The sequence below is a fragment of the Saccostrea cucullata genome, unplaced genomic scaffold (assembly GCF_032062105.1).
Source record: "Saccostrea cucullata isolate Sc308-1 unplaced genomic scaffold, CSIRO_AGI_Scuc_v1 ctg443, whole genome shotgun sequence".
Taxonomy (NCBI): domain Eukaryota; kingdom Metazoa; phylum Mollusca; class Bivalvia; order Ostreida; family Ostreidae; genus Saccostrea; species Saccostrea cuccullata.
Genome location: NW_026932961.1, coordinates 396,551 through 419,927, shown reverse-complemented (window position 1 = coordinate 419,927; position 23,377 = coordinate 396,551). Strand labels below are relative to the sequence as shown.

The 23,377-nt window shown below is 33.1% G+C and overlaps 1 protein-coding gene across 1 annotated transcript; it reads right to left on the bottom strand.

The window, feature by feature from the left end:
* Positions 1–17,168: 17,168 nt before the first annotated feature.
* LOC134236675 (uncharacterized) lies at positions 17,169–22,625 on the bottom strand. The gene is made up of 5 exons (XM_062718852.1): positions 22,463–22,625; positions 19,405–19,495; positions 18,978–19,074; positions 18,131–18,254; positions 17,169–17,614 (listed from the first exon to the last, which is right to left on the bottom strand). The coding sequence occupies exons 1-5, from the start codon at positions 22,538–22,540 to the stop codon at positions 17,528–17,530; spliced, it is 477 nt and encodes a 158-aa protein (XP_062574836.1). The 5' UTR covers positions 22,541–22,625; the 3' UTR covers positions 17,169–17,527.
* Between the last annotated feature and the right edge of the window lie 752 nt (positions 22,626–23,377).

Below are 23,377 nucleotides of genomic sequence, written 5' to 3'. Positions count from 1 at the left end.
CTGTATTAAGAGACCTTCCAACGGAGAAAGGAAAAAAGGTCACATATGACAGGTGGTCTCTTAATACAGGTTGCTTATTTTCTGCATTGTTCAAATGTATAATGCTAAAAATATCAAACGTGTATGTTGAATGTATCTTATAGAACCTTATGTTTATTTCAACTTTTTTTTTAGGTATTTCTCAACTCTAAAATGATTTTACAATTGTCCTGTTAAGGAATAAAAACTTGCTTGATCCGCACATGTTATTTAATTATTGTGAAATATTGTGAACATCTGAAAATATTAATATTTTTTCATACAGTATAAAAAAGCTGCAGAGTTTTTTTTTTTCTAAAAGGCCCCTAAAAGTTTCTTTTTTTACTTGAAAGCTAGCCTATACAAATATATTATAACTTCATATGTTTTGCATATTACTAAAAATTAAAACTGTATCATAATTTTGTTATGCACTTGGTATCAAATTAAATTATATTTATGACTAAAATATTTTTCTTAACCTAATTAATTTTTTTCATCACTGTACTAACGTGTCTAATTGTCTGTTTGTGACCAGGTATTCAATTATCACCAGTTGAGAGTGCTAGCTAGCGTGTGTTTACATACCCATTGGTGTCACAATGCACTTAAATAAACATCTAGGATTTAGTTACTTGTTAATTAATGTTAAACAGGCAGTTTTTATAGCTGAATATCCGTTTGGCCCTTATAGCATGAAATGATAACATTGATATCGGGATCGACATCGAACGTTTATTTTCAAAATGGCGCTCGATCACTGGACAGAAAAAAACGTGTGTTTATGTTTTAGATTTTAATGTTTATTCAATAAATGCTAAAGCGTTAGTAAAATATTTATTTTTCAAATGTTGTTTTATTCGTAAAACTTGCATTATATTATTATTAAATGGAATCAAAGCGTGTCTGTAGTTGTTTTGAACCCAAAACGTAGCGTGCTCGACCGAAATCGAAAGTAGGAATCGGAAATTATGTAGTCGTTATATTCAGGTAAAATTGCTTGAAAATACAAAAATCGGTCAGTAAAAGTACGGTCGTTGGTTGCGTTAGACAGGTGGTCGTTTAATACAGGTAGAATATATAGGGAAAAACGTTGGGGGGGATTTTAACGGTCACATGTGACAGTGAGTCGCTTAATACAGTGGGTCGCTATGGCAGTTTTGACTGTAAATAGCAATTCCCCCCCCCCCTTCATAGCAACCCCTCCCCGAATAGTTATTTTAATCGTAAAACGATGTTTATATATATATTACAAACGTTTTCAGTTTTTGAAGAAAAGTTATCCGTCCTATACACATGATACATGTATGAATAAATATTTAAATAATATCATTTTAAAAGTGCTTTATAATTAAATCATTTTAACCAATATGTAAACATAGATAATCTTCACGAGTACATATGGATAATGACCCCCCCCCCCCCCCCTAGCTGCAGATTTGTAGCTCTCCGAAAAAATATATATTGATAGACCGGAGAGCTACAGTGCCACCCATTGAAAAAACTGTATATTTATTGCGCACAGAAAAAGTGCGCTCGCTTCTTGTTTATTTCTTCCAAATTCTTCCCTCAATTGCAAAAAAGGGAAGATTTAGAAAATCTCTCTCCTCTATCAAGTACTCTCGAAGTTGACATCTGAACGAAGCATATTGGACCGAATTACCTTCGAAACCAAAATGGCAGTATAAATAAGCGAAATGTTCGATGATTACAATATCAGCATCAGGAGGACTATTAACAACCATTATGACGAATGTTTTGTTGTGGAAAGAGTCAAAGAATATGTAAGGAACACAAGGTTAGTAAAATTTTGAGAATACAATTTTAGGAACACGGAGAAATAAATCGAAAACCGAGCGCACTTTTTTGTGCGCAATAAATGTACAGTTTTTAGCTCACCTGAGCCGAAGGCTCAAGTGAGCTTTTCTGATCAAAATTTGTCCGTCGTCTGTCGTTGTCGTCGTCGTTGTCGTCGTTGTTGTCGTTGTAAACTTTTCACATTTTCATCTTCTCCTCAAGAACCACTGGGCCAATTTCAACCAAACTTGCCACAAAGTATCCTTGGGTAAAGGGGATTCAAGTTTGTTCAAATGAAGGGCCACGCCCTTTTCCAAGGGGAGATAATCATGAATTTGTTAAAAATTAATGGCATTTTTAAAAAATCTTCTTCTCAAGAACCGCTGGGCCAGGAAAGATGAAACTCATGTGGAAGCATCCTCAGGTAGTGTAGATTCAAGTTTGTTCAAATCATGACCCCCGGGGCAAGGGTGGGACCAAATTGGCCGACCCAAGATTTACATAGGAATATATAGGCTTTAAAAATCTTCTTCTCCAGAACCACTGGGCTAGGAAAGATGAAACTCATGTGAAAGCATCCTCAGGTAGTGTAGATTCAAGTTTGTTCAAATATACCCCCGGGGCAAGGGTGGGGCCAAAATGGCCGCATCAAGTTTTACATAGGAATATATAGGAAATATCTTTAAAAATCCTTCTCAATTACCACTGGGCCAGGAAAGATGAAACTGATAAAGCCATTGCAGGTGTTAGATTCAAGTTTGTTTTGACCCCCGTGGCAAGGGTGGGGCCAAAATGGCCGACCCAAGTTTTACATAGGAATATATAGGAAAAATCTTTAAAAATCTTCTTCTCCAGAACCACTGGGCTAGGAAAAATGAAACTCATGTGGAATCATCCTCAGGTAGTGTAGATTCAAATTTGTTCACATTGAGGGGCAAAGGTGGGGCCAAAATGGCCGACCCAAGTTTTACATAGGAATATATAGGAAAAATCTTTAAAAATCTTTTTCCAGAACCACTGGGCCAGGAAAGATGAAACTCATGTGGATATACCTCAGGTAAAGATTTTATTTTTTTTTTTCATGACCCCAGGGGCAAAGTAAAAATGGCCGACCCAAGTTTTACAAAGGAATATTTAGGAAAAATCTTTTAAAAATCTTCTTCTCCAGAACCACTGGGCCAGGAAAGTTGAAACTCATGTGGAATCATCCTTAGGTAGTGTAGATTCAAGTTTCTTCAAATCATGACCCCCGGGGCAAGGATGGGGCAAAAATGGCCGACCCAAGTTTTACATAGGAATATATAGGAAATATCTTTAAAAATCCTTCTCAATTACCACTGGGCCAGGAAAGATGAAACTAATAGGGAAGCCATCCTCAGGTAGTGTAGACTCAAGTTTTTTCAAATCATGACCCCCGGCCCTGGGGATAGGGTGGGGCCAAAATGGCTGACCCAAGTTTTACATAGGGATATATAGGGAAACCTTTTAAAACTTCTTTTCAAGTACTTCAAAGCTATGATTAGTGATACCCGGGGTAATTATATGGAATCATCCTCAGGTAGTGTAGATTCTAGTTTGTTCAAATGATGAACGCCTGGAAGGAGGGTGTAAATTCAAGCCCGATGTGCTCAAAAACAATGGGTGGCACTGTAGCTCTCCGGTCTATCAATATATAATTTTTTCGGAGAGCTACAGGTCTGCAGCTACCCCCCCCCCCCACCCCGCGTGGCACTGTGGTTACGGCGTCTGCTTTAGAGTCACGAAGTACAGAGGTAAGGAGTCGATCAATACGTCGTGGGTAAGAATCCCACTGTAGGACGTGGAGTTCAATCCATCGGATGAAATCTAGACCTTGTTATTCGAGGTCCCGTGTCGCAGTAGGTGCTGGCACGAAAAAAGATCCCTCACTGCTCAATGGCTATAAGTGCCAAGACGTATATAGGACAAATTTGCAGCTCTCCACCGGCAAGATGTGGCTTCTCCTTTTGAGTTAAAAATTCTCGCAAGGGACATTATACAATGTACAATCAAACCACCAAAGTCTCAATATATATATACTGACTTCCGGGTGGACGACCTCCTATGGGGTAAGTTTCGCCGGTAGAGGGCTGGGTGGCCACGAAACATTTTCCTAAACGTAACTTTTTACTACTGGAAAAGTTCAGCGAAAGGCTTGTTGCCCCCATCCCTCACCCTTTTTGTTGCAGTACTAATAGTCAATTCATATATTAAAAGTCATGTACTTATTGGCATGAGTAAAATGTTTGACCCCTCCCCCCTCACCACCACCAAACAGAATTTTCAGTTCTAAGACTTTTTAGCTCTCCTGGCTGATCACAAATACGATGCGTGGATATTTCTTTCTTTATTGAAAATTAAGTGCTATTTTAATATAAAATATCAACGCTGAAAATAAGACATTTCCAGTATGTCTGGATGCACGAAGCCTAGTTCCTACTTCCCCTACCATGCACAGATCTAGAGGGGGGTGGGGTGTTTACCCCCTGGAATTTACAAGGTTTACTAAAGCAAGGAAAAAAAGTTAAACGCTCCCTACGAAATAGGATTTTGACGTTTGGGCGAGTTTAGGTTTTTTTTATGCTCGTCAAGAAATTTCTGGGATTGGACTTTTTTTTTGGACTGGGGTGGACCCCCCCCCCCCCCTTGGAAAAAAAATTTGATCCGCGCCTGACTACCCATATTAACGCTCCTCACTCCTTTGCAAAGCCCTGTCCCTAGAATCACGCGCATGAGCAGTTACTATCTGTCGTGAAATAAAGTTCAGTTCAGTGGAAGGTTCTGAAAAACAACCCAATTCATGAGGGTTATACTAATATCAAAATATTGAACATTTTTTATATCAATTAAACTGGAATTCAATTATCCAACAAATAATTAACTTTAAATGAGTTATATTTTTCAGACGAGAGAACAGTGACGTAGCATTGTACGTTTTTGAAAGTGGGGAGGGGGCAACAAGAGAATAAATATTAAAGTACCCGCTGAAAACAACTTGACAAGCGCAAAAAAAAAAAAAAAAAAAAAAAAAAAAAAAAAAGGAAATTGTCCAAACTTGAAAATACTATAACCGAAGGGGGGGGGGGGGCTTATTTTTTTTTTCCAGAGATAGACTTAGTACAGACGTTCCAGCATAGGTTTAGACCACCCCCCACTTGCCATGGACACGACGCAGTATAGGTTTAAAATGGGAAAAGTGGTGGTGTATAGAAAAAAAAACTTTGGCACTGTTTTCCGCACATAACCCCCCCCCCCCCCTAAGAAATTGAATATTTGAAGGAAAATTGACATTCCTTTTCTTTTCTTTCTTTTTTCTTTTTTTTTTTTTAAATTGTCAGGTTTTTTTTTGAAGGTCTTAAAAAATTCTTACACTTAGCCCCCCACTTTCAATTTGCTTCCGATGCCAATAAAATCCTATTTCGAAGGCGGGGTGAGTTTTGGGTTATATTCAACTTCTTCTATAGAATCAAATTCAATTTTTTTTCCTATCATACGTACTACTAAAACTTATTTGACCCTTACTCTTACAAAAAGTGTGTCGGCCGTTCAATGAACATATTCAGTATAGCATAAAGTTATGTCTGAAAAAAGAGGCCGCTATTCCTTTGTGCCCAGAGAAAATAAATATGGAGTTTCCATTATTGGATCGGATTATTTGATCCGGCCTTCAGAGGTTCGATTGCTAAGGCGTTTTGAAGAATCTCAAATAACCCGACCTGGGTTTGGTTACCTAGTTTTACCGACACTCGTAGCGAACACCACACCACCTAGCGTTATAATGCCGCACTAAATTTTGACGGTTTGACAACTTCGATTAGTCTTCATTGAATATGCTTCATTGTTTGCGTGATTGAATAATTTATTTAAGAAAATGTTTAAGTTTAAAAGAAGGTAGAATGAATTTACAAGAATAAAGCAACATAGAAGTAAGGAAAAAATGAAGAAGGATAAAAGTCAAAGTGAAATGTAATAAAGACGAATATGAAAACAATAAAGTGACATATAATTACAATAATAACAAAGCATAAAGAAGTAGGCAGAATAAGAATAAAAGCAAGATACATAGACTTTTGGCGGTAATTCCCTTCCATAGTATATACGTCTTGCAAAAAAAATGATTTTATTTTTATTTTTTACGTTGTAATTCAGAAAAGTAATAATTTAATCCCAAACGATTATGTTCCTGTAGATTGAATATTCTCTTTAAACAACGGCTTCAAGCCTGAATCAACAACATTTTATTTTGAAAACTTCTGCTTCTAAAGTACTTTAAGAAACATTAAAAACAAGGAGAGTCATTCATTTAATTCATATCATCTACCCAATTTGCATTGGTAAAACATAACACAGAACGGGGAAATGAAGCACCAAAAAAAACAAAAACAAAACAAAACCAAACAAAAAACAGAAGGCTCAGGAGCCATATATCGCTCACCTAAGCAATGTGGTTCGGAAACCAGACGTCGAGACTATAGCTCTACTGGTAAGTATATATAAATAAGGACGAGAAAAGTAGCAGCTGGGACTTGTAGCTTAACAACAGCAATTACATAGAATAATTCATTGTTTAGTCTCTTTTTGTGGCAAGATTACAATAAGACTACACCTGTAAGAGTAGCTTTCAATAAAATTTTACATTTTCAATTTTAGTTACCATGCATCATTCATCAAATTAAAAAGAGGACAATTATGTATCTCAGTGTAGTCTACCTGCTTGCTACATTATATTGTGATCAGACTAAAACTGTATTAGTATAGTATTTCTAAAGTATGTCCCAAAAAGTATATGTGGTATAGTGCATATGTTTGCCCTCACAAAAGTCATTAAGAAAATTTCTTGAAATATGCTGAACTGTATTCATTGTATGAGAAATACAAATTAACAAAACATATCATAGTTTCAAAGGAGGTTATTGACGATTTTTTGTTTTTATGACGTAACATACTAGTCGTACATGTATTTTGTATTATTTTTTCAGAAAGATGTCAAAATAGACAAAATTTTAACAGTTTTAGCTATAAAAAATTATAGAGCGCAGGCTGATTACATATTATATTAAAATCTTGAGCTTGAGCTCGGTGACTTAAATTACTCGATATCGACGTAATATACCGGGTATATACCTTTTTCTGTAGAAATCATGGAAATTTAAAATTTACGTCATTTTCCTGACGTCATTTCAAACATATGACGTCATTGTTTATGAAAATATTCAGTGCTTTGAACTCTGCAGAGATCACCCTTTTAGAACATAACTTAATATTTCATTTCTCCGTCTAAGTTTGATTTGGGGGGCAAATATTGGTATTGCCGAATAAAATCCTTTCTATTTTTAGTAACCATTGCAACACCATTCATCGAAATCAAAAACTGATAAAAGGAATTATGTATCTTAGTATAGTTCACTTATTTGCCAAATTTTATTTAAATCAGACTAAAACTGTAGAAGGAGAAGAACTTTGAAAGGTTTTCACAGAAGTTTCTATTTTAATAACAAAAATAACAAAGTTCATCGAAATAAAAAAAAATCTATATATAGAATTAAGTATCGTATTGCAGTTTACTTGTGTGCCAAGATACATTGAAATCAGACTAAAACTGTAGAAGGAGAAACATTTTGAGAGTATTTTACAAAAAATTCTATTTTTAGTAACCACGGCAACACTGTTCATCGAAATCAAAAACCGATGTTGAGAATTATGTATCTTAGTGTAGTCTACCAGTGTGCCAAGTTATATTGGAATCAGATTAAAATTGTAGGAGCAGTAGCAGTTTGAAAGTATTTCACAGAATTTTCTATTTTTAGTAACCACAGCAACACGGTGTATCGAAATCAAAAATCGATATACAGAATTATGTATCTTAGTGTAAAAGCAAAGATCAGTATAGAATTGAAAAGGTTAATTGCACAAGTGATCCCGATCTACCCCTTATGGAGGGGGGCGTGGTAAGATTTGAACGAAATTGAATTTACACTAACTACGGATGCTTACATCTTGCATATTTTTTGAATAACTGTGACGTTTTCCCCTACAAATTTCAATTTTTAATAATACAACAACCAGAGGGTCATGATTTGAAGAAATCTGAATCTACACTATTTGAGGATGCTTCCATATATTGACCAACCATGGCTTTGCTGTTCTTGAGAAGTTTTTAAAGATTCCTTCCTACGTAAAACTTTGATCGTCCACTGTGGCCACATCCTAACCCAAGTCATGATTTGCACAAACTACCTCAGGATGCTTCCATATAAATAGAACCAATAATAGTTTTGTTATTCTCGAAAAGAAGATTTTTGAAGATTCTTCCTGAATACCCCTATATTAGACTTTGATCATCCAATGTTGCCCCTACCTATCCCCCGGGAGTCATGATTTGAACAAACTTGAATCTAGACCACCTGAGGATGCTTCCTTATAAATATGGGCAAGCAAAGCTTAAAATCGCTCTTCTTGAGATTTTTTTTGTTAGATTGTGCCTATATATTCCTATGTAAAACTTTGATCGTCCATTGTAGCCCTGGGGGGTCATGCTTTGAACAAACTTGATACTATACTATCTGACAATGAATCCACATGAATTTTGTCTTTCTTGGACAATGGTTCTTGAGAAGATTTTCTAATGATGCCATTAATTTTAATGGAGGAGGAAGTGATTCTTCATTTGAAAAAAAAAAAAAACTTGATTTCCCTTCACCCAAGAATACTCTGCGCCAAGCTAGTTGCAACTGACCCAGTATCTCCGGAGAGGATGACATTCTGAATTATTTACAACAACGACGACGTCGATAGGCAACGAAAAAATTGTGTTCAGAAAACCTCACTAAGGCCTTCGACTCAGGTGAGCTGAAAAACCAATTGAACTGCAAAAAAAAGAGAAAGAAACAAGAAAAGAAAAAAAAGGATTGAATTCTTCCTTTTGGGTTTTGGAGAGAAAGGGAAGTGTTTGGATGGGCAATTTCCTATCTTTATCACAAAAAACCAGTAATCCCTCTAGTTGACAACGCATTTAATTAAACATTGTGTATCTTCGGTAACCGTTATAAAGTTTTAGTTTGTTCCTTTACCCCACCTTTGGCACATAATGCTCCCGGTTTGTCCCTTCGGGGATACCACATCTTTGTTAAATCAATGATTTTATAATAGGTATACCCTATGTATATGTATGATGGATACAGTTATGAATGAAAAGTAATCCATGCATCAGAGAGTTTGAGATCTGTTCTGGTTGAAAATCTATTTTGTTTTCCTACGCATTGCAATGAGACAAATACAAATAACATACTAAAAGACATTATCCTTAAAATTACCCTTTTTTACCCTTAAATTTCTTGTGTTGATTTATCTGAGACTTTCTGATATTTAATCAAAAGGTAAACGTTCTTATGATGATAGAAGCAATTTTTCAACAAGTCAGGCTTTAATGAACATTTAATCAGTCATATGTTTCTAAATAATGTATATTGTTATGGGTATTTGTCCACTATTTGACCTAAGTCAATTTGTTAATGATACATGTGATTCAGCTGAAAGATTTCCCAGTTGATTATGCCTTAAATGTAATCTATGAAAGATTATAAGTATTTAACCTAAGTAAGGGCATTTTTAAACTGTGATCATTAGTACAATTATTGCTTAAAGTTTGATATCAAATATTGTATTTTAAAATGTCCATCGTACATAAGAGAATAGTAGATGTTTTCCAAGTAATTATTCATTTTTTTTTTGTTGAGTCATATGTTGAAAGATAAATTGGTACAGTTTGAAATTACACTTATGTGGACATGGACAAAGTTGCATTGTAAAATTGTAAAATTTGTTTAATATATTAAAGATTCCTACAAAAATATACCAACATATGACGTCATGTATATCATTATTCAAATATTGAACTTTAGAGAGAAATAATAATAATAAAAAAAACCTTTGACTTCAATTTTGCAAAAGTGTTTGTATTTTGTTTAATGTCCCTCTCGAGAATTATGGAGACGCCATCATTTGCCGGAGGAGAGTTGCAATTTTTTTCACACATATAAGGAAGAATGTTCACTATGTTGTTGCTCTCACAAACAGTATATCTTCATGCTTAGGCAATTTTACACAATATGACGTTATGCTAAGGTATCTTTACAAAATACTGTCGCGCTAATATATTGCACATCGTCACGCTATGCAACTTTGTCACTTTGCGCAAGCTCGTTGTCACTTGCAGAAGTGAAACAACGTTAGTAACGACGCATGGGCGAGCTTTGAGCAGCTCGGTAACACATTGTGATTGCTCACTTTGTTAGCTCATTGGCACTTCGCGTCGGCACATTGTTATAGACACATTGTAGCTCTTTTTCAAATGATAATGTTCTAGCCCAAAGGTAGAACATGCCATCGAGCTGTTACTGTGCGCTAGGGTGTTGTTACTATCGCACTTTTGCAAATGGCTCTTTCGGGATATTATGCAATATGATATCTTCCTGTTTCTCGTCTGAGAAATTTAAAGGTTGCAACTATTCCAGACGTAATACATATTTTAAGAATAGCCTATCGTTTTTCTTTACACATTGTTCATTTTTAAACGTAATATTACTGCCAAATAATTTTATTTTGATATATACAATTAAATATTGCTTTATAAAAAAAAATATTTACTTTTTATTAACTGTTTAGTGTTAAATCCAAACGAAATCCCTTTTTAGAAAAAAAGATCATTTTCTCTGTTTTCCAGGTTTTAAATGATTCTGTAAATGCTATTTACCTAATATGAAAGACTTTTTAGGTCACCTGAGCCGAAGGCTCAAGTGAGCTTTTCTGATCACATCATTCTGATCAGAACCACTAGCCCAGGAATGCTGAAACATATGTGGAAGCATCCTTGTGTAGTGTAGATATTAAATTATTAAAATCATGACCCCCGGGGGTAGGGCGAGGCCACAATAGGAAATCCAAGTTTTACATAGAAATATACAGAACAAATCTTTGTAAATCTTCTTCTCAAGAACCACTGGGCCAGGAAAGCTGAAACTTATTTGGAAGCATCCTTGGGTAGTGTAGATATTAAATTTTTAAAATCATTACCCCCAGGGGTAGGGCGAGCCCACAATAGGGAATCCAAGTTTTACATAGAAATGTATAGAATAAATCTTTAAATATCTTCTTCTCAATAACCACTGGGCCAAGAAAGCTGAAACTTATGTGGAAGCATCCTTGGGTAGTGTAGATATTAAATTGTTAAATCATGACCCCAGGGGTAGGGCGGGGCCACAATAGGGAATCCAAGATTTACATAGAAATATACAGAACAAATCTTTAAAAATCTTCTTTAAAAAAAAATTAAAGCTAACTTTTTTTATTTATCCTGCATGGGGTAGTGTAGATTCTAAAGTATTGAAAGGGAAGAGGTTATGGGGTTGCACGATAGGTATAGCAAGAGGGGAAATCTGTAAAGAACTGCATCACTGAAGTTACTCAAGTGAGCGATGTGGCCCTTGTTTTCCTTTTTTTTTTAATTCTTTGAATTTTTGTGTTTATTTCAAACTATATTTCGCAAAAATTTATGTAGTTTTCAACTTCAATTTACAATAATTGTGTTATTTTATTGTTTTATTCAAAGTATTTTTTCTGATATTTCAGAATAAAGATCTACAAAGCAGTGCTCCCCAGTAAGCTTTTCTGTGAACAATAATTTGTCAATATATACAACACATAAAGAATATCATTCTTTAAAGACAACTGGGTGATATGAATGGCATAAAAGCCAAAAATTCTTCATCATTCGGAAACTTAAGTTATTCTAATGACATTCAAGAAGAGTATTATGCAATACCATTTCTGTTTATTTCACTGACGATTGCTGGATTTCTTGTTCTTATGGTAAATGGACGAGTTTTAATCATTTTAGTCAAAGATAAGGATATACGAAAGAACCCCTATCTGTTTCTGGTTCTGATGCTATGCGTGAGCGATTTTGTAATTGGTCTAGGAATCCTGTGTATTGGCCCCAATTTTTACTTCCCTTCTAAGATCTTAATTATCTTACAAGCAGTCCTTATGATGGACGGTCTTTGTCTTTCGCTCTTACAGACCTTTTTAATAAGCTTACAGAGGTACTTGGTTTTATGTCATGAAAAATGGAACTTGTATATTTTTCAACAAAACCGGAAGTATTATGTCTGTACTTGCAGTTCGTTCTGTGTAGTCATCTTCAACTTCGTCCTCATTTCACCGCCTAACAGGAACTTTGATCCCGTGAATGACCGTTTAATGTTATATATAACATTTTTGAATAAGTTTTCCCATTATATCACAAATATAATATTTTTATCCATATGCCCTGAAAAACTGCCGAATCACGCCGGATACAGTTATGTTCCCCGGAAACGGTTATGTTGCCCTCCCGAACACAGTTATGTTCCCTCGCGTGCAATCATTCTGCATATTATAATTACGTCGGGTTCGAAATTCACAGAGGCAGTTACTAAGCAAACGTAAACAGTTCCGCGAAAGTTAAAAAGTCGAGGCAACGTCTGCGATTTATTTATTTGAATTCAGAGGTATTAGATAATTTATTTGAGGAGAAAAATTCTTTAAATACGACAAAAGTTATCAACACAAGTGTCAGCATACTGAAAACATTCTGCCATGAAACAGGACAGGATATTTTGGAATTATACTCAACGTACATGTATATCATTATGTGAACACACACAATGCTTAAAAATGTTATATACCATATATTACATGGCTTAATATCTCGGGCAGCAATACCAGAATATTTGCCCCTCGGTGACAGGAAAGCCCTGGAGTGTTATGTCGCCCTCTGCCTGCGGCATCGGACGACATAACACTCCAGGGCTTTCCTGTCACCTTGGGGCAAATATTCTGGAATGCTGCCCTCGAAGCCATGTAATATATGTATAATGTCTATCATGATCACTATTCGGCACACACGATATACGTAAGGGCCATTTCTCTAACCCTGTTATCGTTTACGCTTATGTTTTACTTTGTGACTGTTTGCTATGTTATGAAAACTAACCAAAAGGTTAAGCCTATGGGTAACTCAAATTCCATAGAATTACCGACGGTTTATGTTCCTGGGATTCATACGACTGCCTTGTCCGCCTCGAGTTATACGACGACAATCAATGACAGACGTAATGATAAACCACAGTGTTCTAGAAATTTGCTTGCATTGAAAAGGCAAAAAGTTGTTAGTACCTTGAAATTAGTTGGTGTATTAATCACATTACTAGTGATTTTTTCAGGACCTCTGGTAGTTTCATTATTGATTGAGAAAATGTCATCCAAAGTTCTTGGTGTTGTATTTAGTCTTAGTGTTTTAAATTCTATAGCAAATCCGTTTATATATTTGTGGAAAATATATGGTATTCGACAATGTAAAAGATGCACTATTTGTTTGTGAAAAAAAATTATCAGCCATATACTTATGAATTCGATTTGTACTATATAGGAAAAATTAAAAAAAATGTATAAAAGATTTTTATTTTTTTTTAATCAATTGTTTTACAAGAAATTGTGGAATAGATGCGCTTACTCTTTGCTCATAAATCTATCTCCCCAGGTCCTTGTTTTATGCTCTGTTCACAGATTTTTATTTTGCCTTGTTTGCGATCGATTACTATTTTTTTCTCTTCACCTTTTTTCATACACAGATTAATATAACAGGTCCTGTTCTTCTCAAGCGGTGTAACTAACATTTATTAATAGAATACTTGCCGTGGAATTGGGGTTGTTACACAATAAAGTGAGCGTATTGAATACATGTATACTGCTATAATGAAATCAATGAGAAAAACGTACAATGATCAAGTAAATAAGTTCGTCGAAATAATACAAATTGGAAGCAGAGAAAATACGGACGCCTTAAAATATCAGAGTGGGGATCAGATGCAAAGACCGATAAAATCATTATCATATACTTAGTAGTAAATACACCAATTCAACACGGGCGATGCGCGCAACGTCATAATACCCCATATCAAGGACCGGTCCGAAAAATCCATATTACGTTTCGGACCGGCGGGCAGAAAATCCAAATCAAACCGGAAGTAACGCTTGTATAAAGTTTAAAAGTTAATTCACTAGATTTTATTAAATATATATGTTAAATAATTCTGTAATTACATTTGTGGACTTAACATCTTTTCAATTACCTAAAATTGGCTCTATTAAATTTCAAAGAAAAAGATCACAATAGGTACGAAACTTTCTTCTATGACCTTGTGTGAACTAGCATATTAAGTATTTTAAATATATGATAAATAGAATACAATATACTTAAATCCATATCATAGGTCACATCAGCCCTCGGGCCCAATATCACCCCTCGGGCTGATATGGGACCACTCGGGCTGATATGACATATGATATGGATTTTAGTGTGTAACATTCTCTGTATAATATTTCTCTTTTGAAATACACACACTATTTAGCAATCGTGATTATGAATTATGAAATTATGAAAATCGAACAAATACGATACCGTTTTAAACTTAATTATTTCCTCAACCAACCTTTTGACTTCCAAAAATATAAATTAGAATCAGACACATGTTTCACCTATCATCAAAATATTTTTGATTTGAATGAAACATATGGAGATACCGAACAGTATTCAATAACAAAGTCCATAAAACAATACAAAATAGGAACAGAGCAAACACGGACCTCTAAAACATCAAAGGTGGGATCAGGTGCCATGGAGGAGTGAGCATCCCATGCTGACCGTTCACACCCGCCATTTGCTCCTTGTCATGATCGGGAAATACCGGAAAAATCCGTTGTCAATTCAGTATATAAATAATGGACTAACAATTAGTATGAAAAACGTCAGTCAGCATTTGACTCAATGATAAATCGTATTTGCTGATAAGGTCATTGTATCGACCAAAGAACTTACGAAATGATGACTTTAAACGAGGCTGCTGATATTCTTGTTTCATCAACTTGTTTGTCAATAATTTACCTCGTTTTAGAAATTGTTCATACGTAGAGCATGCTCTTGCGCATCGAATCAATCAAGTAATCCTTATTTTATTTTTAAAAAGTGCTTAAAATTAATGTTATTCATTGAAAGCTACTTTTACAAAAACATGTTATTCAGGAAGTGGGATAGAGTACAACTGCATGCCAGACTTCGAGTTTTATAACACGGCTTGGAGATAATACCTGAAAATAAGCTATATATATTGAATTGCACATCTTATATCGATAGAAGACGATAGGCTAGAATTAAACAAACTTGCATTCCCTTTCCTATAAGAAATAGATTGAATGAAATTGGACTATCAAATTGGTAATATTATCTACACATATACATAAATATGTAATAAATTTACATTAAACTTTTTAAATCCGGTAGCTACTACAGTATGAGAAGAATTAGCTTTGTGATAATCATATGAAGTTGCCGAATATCAAAAATAAATTTGAAATACATGTATATCACTCTTCTTAATTTAATAATATCATTTTGTTTTAGACTCCTTAATTTCTTTGAAAATATTTTGCTATGCCTTGTGTCTATGTTTCTTACTTTTACCAAATTTTATTACTAGTTACTAGCTAAATCAGTAACTTCAGAAATACAATTCTGACTTTATTTAAGGTAAAACAGACCTCGAGAACAAAATTTCGAATTCTATATCGAAAATGAATTAATTTACTCTAAAACATGAATTTTCAATTTTATTTTATAGAAATTTAAATTTGTAGCTGTTTAGATAGATTTTCACGGTGCCATAAGCCGATAATAAACCCACTCCATGATTTGAAATTAAGTCTGAAAATCTAAATTATGAAAATTATAATTTTAAAAATCTAAAAGTTGAAATTAGGCTATCAATTATCAGTTTGAGATCTCGGAAAATTCATTAATTACAGAAATAACTTCACCAATAAAAAATCCCGTTTTGACCTAACATTTTCCTTACGGTCTATTCTGTTTTAATAAACGTATAGAAAATCAAACAATTATATACTGAAACAGGAAATGGCATGCATTTCTATTTGTCTTTGAACCCGAAAAAAAAATAATATGTCACTCAAGAATTTAACCCTTGAGTAAAATTTTTTTCTATCAATTATTGTTAATTATATGTATGCCTTTATACAGAATCTTACTCAAATTTCCTTTTCAAATATTCTTGATTATCTTGCTAAAGTGAAGACCTTGAATAAAGCAATATTTTAGTCATATTTATCACATTCTTCTCTGATGACATATAATTAGCATATCTTATGTTTTGGTGTTTGTGTTGGTGTTTGTTTGTGGTCGGTTCTGAAAAAATTACGAGTTGTCTATTTTCACAAAAGATATATTGCATTACATGGAAGTAACATACTCTTGTAACCAGGCAGTTAGATAGGAAGGAATTTTACTTTAAAAATTTTAACAAAATAATGTTTATCCGTCATGGAATACGGTGAAGGTAAGTTCAACGTATATTTATCATATGCATAACTAGAATAAATGTTAATTTTATTAGTAGCGTCGATCATTACCTCTTTACTGATTTAACGAGATATTTCTTAACAGAGTGAAAAGTAGGTACACAGACTTTTTTGTTAATTTTCATAATTTTGAGTTTTTAAATGATCATGAACTATGGTGATAATGAAATGTCAGATGAAAGAGGTTTTTTTATTTCGCCAAATGGCGGGGTATCTTATCAAATTCTAACATCAAAGAATTCAATAAACTTTTCAAACAATTATGTTTTAATATCTACTTTGATATATTGTTCATTTTTGAAGATTTATTTGGTTTCAAAACGCAATGGTTTTGAATGTTAATTAATAACTGATAAAATTTTGATTATATTCCCCAAACATACTTTCAAACACATGTAAAATATTAATACAATGTATTGTTTATCTGAAATTGGCAGCAACTAACCGTACTGACTTATAAAAGGATCCATTGTAACGTAATTAAAAAAATCATCTGAAAAAAATACAACCGACTTATTACATGTAGTATAGTATACGCGCTTCTGAAAAAAAAGGTTCAATCAAAATTCCCCTGGTCTTGGATAAACAGTAAAACGTAAGTGATAATGTTATAAATGTGCGTTTCGAAACAATATATGAATGCAAACGTCCCATCTTTATAAAAAGTAAGTACACTAAATTGTATACATGTAATTATATTCCTTGATATAAAAAAAAATCATATATTTTCTGAGTGGTCAAATTTATATCCTTTTTCAAAAAGTGGTTGAAATTAAATTTAAGAACACGAACTTATGCTTAAAATATCATCAAAAATCTGTTTGTTGTTCATTTAATTTATTGTCCACCTCCTCCAACAAAAAAAAACGAAATTTGAAATTCAGGGAGAAAACCACTTCGTTCATGATTATTTAGCGACTAATATAAATCCAGCTTCATCTATAAGACGTCTAAGAGGGAAAGTAAAAACAAAACATTCAATTAATTTCTCTGAGTGCTCAAATTTAGATCCTTTTCCAAAAAGTGGTTGCTATCAAACTTTAAGAACAATAAGTAATGCATAAAATATCATCAACAGTAATCTGTTTGTTGTCCATTGATATATTGTCCACCTCCACCAAGACAACAATAAAACTTGAAATTTGGGGGGGAGGGACCACTTCGTTTATGACGATGAAGCAATTGGAATAAATCCAGCTTCATCCATGAAACGCTGATTCCAAGCTCATTGTTCCCTTTCTTTCAGGCAACCACTTGTATCAGTTTGTAAATCTTTCAACATCTCATAGATTCGCACTTTGTCTTCTAATACCTACAATTAAAATTCATGTCTTGTTTAAATATTCAATCCGAATTTATCAAATGAGTTAATAAATTAAATTTAATGTTAAAATAATGTTATACACTCCGCCAATCTTTTTTCCTTCTTAAAATAAAAGTTTAATGGCTCCCAATTCTTCAATATGTAACACTTAATGAACACTTAATTATATCTACTGATATGGTCCAATTAGTGATCTAACTCTAAAGCATACTAGTACTATCTCTTGATTGGATTTTCCAAAAGAAAAAAAAAGCTAGGATTCTTTCGACAGGCTTTCAAAGGTCAATTATCCCGTTTATTGAAAAAGACTTCGAAACTTTTTTCCCTTTTTTCTGTACATTTTTGCATTGAAAACAATGCAAATGATTTCCTTCTATCTTTAAAACCATTCTTTGTAACAAATGTATCGGTGGTACAATATGCTAAGTAAATAAAAATCAAAATATAAATGTTAAGTTGCTTCACTGTTTTACTACTCAGTTTTATCTAATAAAATTTAATTACCCCAAGTCTTCTATCCAGCTTTTGCAGGTGCATTTTAAGTCTGGTTTGAGATTTCATCATTGCCATAGTTGGTGCCTCAACACATTTTTTTCCGATGGCATTCCTCTTGATATCGCTTCGATTCCTGTATTTATGAATGATATAAAAAATAGATTTATGCTGTACATTTACATTTCAGATAAATAACAAATAACTAAGTTGAGAAAACGATACATAGCTTTTAAAGGTACATACATGCACCACCAACACATTTTCTTATCTGCCACAAGAAGATTTACATTTGTATTTTGTTCAGTATTTTTTTCAATTAAAATATAAATCAGAATGTTAAACTGTGTCATATGTATAAATCAACTCTTGAAAACGTCCCCAGAAACTCTTAAGCGAGAAAACTAAAGTATTCAAAAATATATTGAACTGTAAAGTTGTTTTTTTTTCCATTTCGTCAAATAATGTGACTTGCCCAAACATAAAGCTGTTCAACTAAATGAAGTCTTCCAAAGTAGGAAACACACCTTATTTAGTAAAGAAATATCTGAATTTGGGAAGAAAAAAGTTTGTGTTATTCATTTTTATTTACTCTTAAACTGATACTTTTTATTATTCTGACATTTACCTTTTTTCAATTGCCTATACCGATTGTTCTCCTAAATTTAGAATTTGTGAGGTGTTCTCAGAAAATTCAAAAGACAAACTTTTCGCATATTTTTTCCATGAATTTTCAGTCAAAGTGATATAAAAAAGGAAAATGTTATTTTTATAATCATAAACTTTATATAAACAAAACATTTAGTCAAATATACTTCAGAAAAAATCGTTTTACGTTATACTGTAAACACTGCCTTACAATGAAGACATTGCTTGAAGTCTTCTGATGACGATACAATAAGACACCAGTGTTCTCATGTCTGTACATATTCTTTTGTCTCTCTGATCCTGAACACCTGGAATGCAGTTATATTAGTGATTTATTATTACTTTTTAATATAACTAATACTTTAAAATCACTGTAAACCAACAGTCACTCGCGATACTTAAGTTTGGAATCAATCCGCGACTACTAATGTTCACGACTCAGGCAATATTATATATAAATACTTGGGTTTATTATTGGCTCGCGACAAGAATTTTTTCCAAATTAAAGAAGGTCGCGAACTCGCGAATAGAAGTTGGTTTGCAGTACAGATGTACATGTTTTTTATTTCTATATAATACTACATTCTCCTTTACAATTACTAGACATTTTACATTCGTTTTCTTTGAAATTGTACTACCTCTTTTGATAATCTGTTGAGTTGTCAATGTTCCCTTTTTATCACTTGGTCTTGGTATTTCTAGAACTCCACTCATATTTGCCACATTGTCCTTTAATTTAAAAGATCATTAGATTTTCTTTAAAGTAACATATGGGCGAACAGTATTCAAGTTCAAAAGTCCATAAAACAAAAATGGAAATGCAACATATGATATTCTTCTTTTTTATCTCTCCTCTTTTTTTTATTACTTTTTGTTGTTGTTTCCTTTTTTAAATATGTGGATTTTTTTTTAATTTCGCACTCATATTGTCAAAGGGACACAATTTTTCAAAAAGTTTTCAGTTGTTAATGTAGATCATCTCAACAACAAAGTCGTAAAAAAAAACCAAAACTACCACAGGTCAAATATATAAAAAGAATAACAAATATATTCTAAAAATCCAATAAATAAATGTACATGTTTGGGAAAAGATGATTACATCATTATGCTAGCATGATGTGTCTTTGATGTGGCTAATTTTACATAGCTGGACCTACAAATAGATATTTAGAGTGCATCTCACCTCTAGATCTTTTTATTTTTTTCTTTTTATTAAAAAAATTGCACCTTGTGTGCATTTATTAAGGTCTTCCGTTTCCAACGGAAGACCTTCTACTGATTCTGTTGGTAAAGATTATTATTCTTTTTTTTTTCTTCTACTTCCTAGACGCCAACTTTGAAGCCTCATATCTCATTCATTTTTCAATTGATTTCGCTCAAATTTTCAGAGTATCTCGAAGTTACTAAACTCTATCAGATTGTTGTCTAAAATTTCAAAAAATCACTTCCGGTTTTGAGTTATTTCCCTTCAAACGAAAATTTATAGGCGTTCGTTTCCAGACAAAGGCTCAGAGACGGCTAAAGCTGGAGCAGAAATTGAACTGATTTTAGATAATAGAAGGATTGAAGTTGTGCACATCGGTTTTTGTTTTTCGATTTCTCTATTCAAAATGGCGCTATACAGGGGTCAAAAATTATAACGCCTAAAAGAGCGAAAATTTTATTTTGCTTTTTATCTTCTAAACTAAAAATATTTTGTTAATACATATAGAACAAAATTTGTGCAGAATTAAAAGATCTTTCAAATGATAACTCGAAAAAAAAGGCTGACCCCTAAATTAAGGGATCTAGAGGGGCCAAAAGTTTTTTCCAAATATCTCAAAAAGTTTTGAGAATTTGTAATACGTCAAAGAAGCAAAGTTGTTCAAAATGTCAAGCTTAATCTATTGAAGTCGTCAAAATTCGTCCGGAGACGTCACTTCCGGTCAAACCGGAAGTCGTCAATATATTTGCCGTTCTTGACAAGTTTTTGGGTAACATATGTCATAGGAAGCATAAAACTTAATTTTCCGTCCGTCAACATCACTTCCGGTCAAACCGGAAGTAGCCAAAAATAGCTTTTTTAAAGGTTTTGATGCAAAACTGAATTTAAAAAGTGACTGGAGACGACTTAGCTCATTGCTTTCTTTTGCTGACGTCACTTCCGGTCAAAACAGGACGGAAGACCTACTCGTTGCTTTGCAACGAGCTTTGCTCTAGTTTCTTTGTCTATTTCTTAGATCTATATCAATTTTTCGAAACTAGGGAAAACATCCTTCTCCTTCTAACGTCATTTTTTTACCGCTTCATTTTGGTTGTTTCTTATAAAATTTTTCATAGGATTCCATAGAACTCGAAAATGAGTTTAAAATTAAAAAAACAAAAAAAAAATGCACAATACTACAATAATTAATTAACGCCATGGTCAGAAGACAAATGTTTATATCTACGATTTTCTATATCAGACTCCGGTAGAAAATGTAATAAATGATTCCAAACGTATTTGTTAATTAAAGTACGATAAATATTTAAACCGAGGCAAGCTAATATAGGTTTCATTACCTGATCTGCAACATGAAAGATATAAGATATTCATAGTTTTTTTCCAGCAACATGTTCTACTGCATTCATAAACATTTACAGTAACATTTTCCCATCTGGATGATGGGAATTCTGTGATTGGGACACACTCAAAAAGCGAGCCAATCACAGACAAGGATGCAGAACGACCGTAACTGCCCTTACCGCCAACGACTTCAGAGAATTTAGTAAGTAGGTAACATAATGGCTTGTTTGACTTTCATGTCGAATTCTTTAACATGTTAAGGAATAACTTTTTTAAACTTGTAAGACAAGGTAAAATTATTGCGTTATAAACATGTTAATGTATTTTACTTCAGGGCACGGTGTTCATGGAACTGGCCTTGAAAATGCATGTGATTTTTATTTCATTTTAAATTTCACATGACGAGATGTTTGCTTAAATAATGCAGTTATTAAAAACTGTATAATGAAACCAATCAATTCCGTCTAAAAATTCCAATCATAAAAGAACTGCAGCTATTTCTTTGCTTATTTTTTTTTTTTTTTTTTTTTTTTTTGCATGGATAATCTTCCAAAAATTTTTTTAGAATTATTTTATGCATTACAATTTTTTTTTTAAAATTTTCTCGCCTAGAAAATAAAAAAATAAAAAAAGCTATCTTCGAGAGCATAGATTCAAAGTAATCCTTTTAAAAGTTTTTATGAAGAAATAATTCGTCGTTAATGCATTCATCAGAGAAATTTCAATTATCTGTACCTAAGTTAATTTTCCCCACAAAAATAAATTAAAATCAAAGTTCTGCAACTTTTTTTAATTCCATTTGGAGCCAAATATTCAAAATAAACTATCAAGAAGAAATATTTAGACGAAGTAACTCTTTTAAAGCTTTATTGTTTTAATTTTTGTTTTCAAAAAATATTTTGTAACAAAAGAGCAACACACATAAACTATACATTCAACTGATGCAGACATACATGTACTTACATACGTGTATTAAGTAAGTAAATTTTTTGAAAATAAAAAAAAGGTTTTGTTCTTTTTTATATTTTTAAAACAAAATGTTTTAATATGATTAAAACATTTAGAAATGAAGCCTTTATTTTCACATTGAAATTAATATTTTAATATTCTCTAAAGATTGAAAAAATAAATAAAGGTTAAAGAATACAAACCAAGCCTTGTCTAACATTCCCATCTCTGGATTCCTCTTTACCAATCATAGTTCTAGATTTACTTTTTCCTTCAGCCATTGTAATTATTCAAAACAGTTATACATTCACTGGCTAATTTTCATGAAATGAACAAAACGCAATTTACAACCATACTTATCGCTATGCACGCCTTTTGCAAACTCATTTATATAAAAGCACAGGAAATTCCTTCCTGATTTTTCTGCAGATTTGTCACTCTTTGAGATTCAGTCACATGGACATATTGGACACATCTTATTCGGTAAAGATTGGTCACATGGAACTTATTTAGCATTCCTGGTAATTAATTCTACAGACTGCATTTATCTATTTCAGGACTTCCTATAATAAAATCTTGCAGGAACAGAGCCGGAGTTCTTGCAGTTTAGAACACGATAAACATTTTCATTTTTTCATATAGTTTTTTTTATACATAATAAAAAAAATAAGACTTCCATTCCGCTTTTCCACTTGCTTGGTATCACCCTGACATTACCAATATTTAAAGAATTAAAACTGAGTATTACTATTTTTTCAGAAGGACGTTACCGCGTCTTTAATCGAGCAAAACATATGTTTTATCGTGACATATCAAAGAACAGTTAATAATGAAAAAATATCGACCCTGCAGATAATTTTTTTTCTCCGTGTAAGTTTGATTGTTCTTATTAACTATGTTTAAACATGCACATTTAATTATTCTGGTGAAATAGAAGTAGAAGGTGGTCTCAGCACGTCGGTATGCTAGGTACAAATTATTTGTGCAAAAAAATAATAAATCAGAATTTCGTTTCAATGTTCAAATCTCAAGACAATGCAAAAAGAAATGTTAATCATACTTCTTTAAGATTACTGCGCATGTGACTGGTTGACTGAGGATGCTCAATCCTCCATGGC

What these genes read in the sequence shown, in the direction of transcription:
- LOC134236675 (XM_062718852.1), bottom strand. Translation starts at nt 22,540, where the DNA reads ATGGCTGAAGGAAAAAGTAAATCTAGAACTATGATTGGTAAAGAGGAA. An exon ending in GGAATGTTAGACAAGGCTTG is followed by an intron (nt 19,496 to 22,462) that starts GTTTGTATTCTT and finishes TTTAAATTAAAG; the next exon opens with GACAATGTGGCAAATATGAG. An exon ending in CTTCAAGCAATGTCTTCATT is followed by an intron (nt 18,255 to 18,977) that starts GTAAGGCAGTGT and finishes TCATAAATACAG; the next exon opens with GAATCGAAGCGATATCAAGA.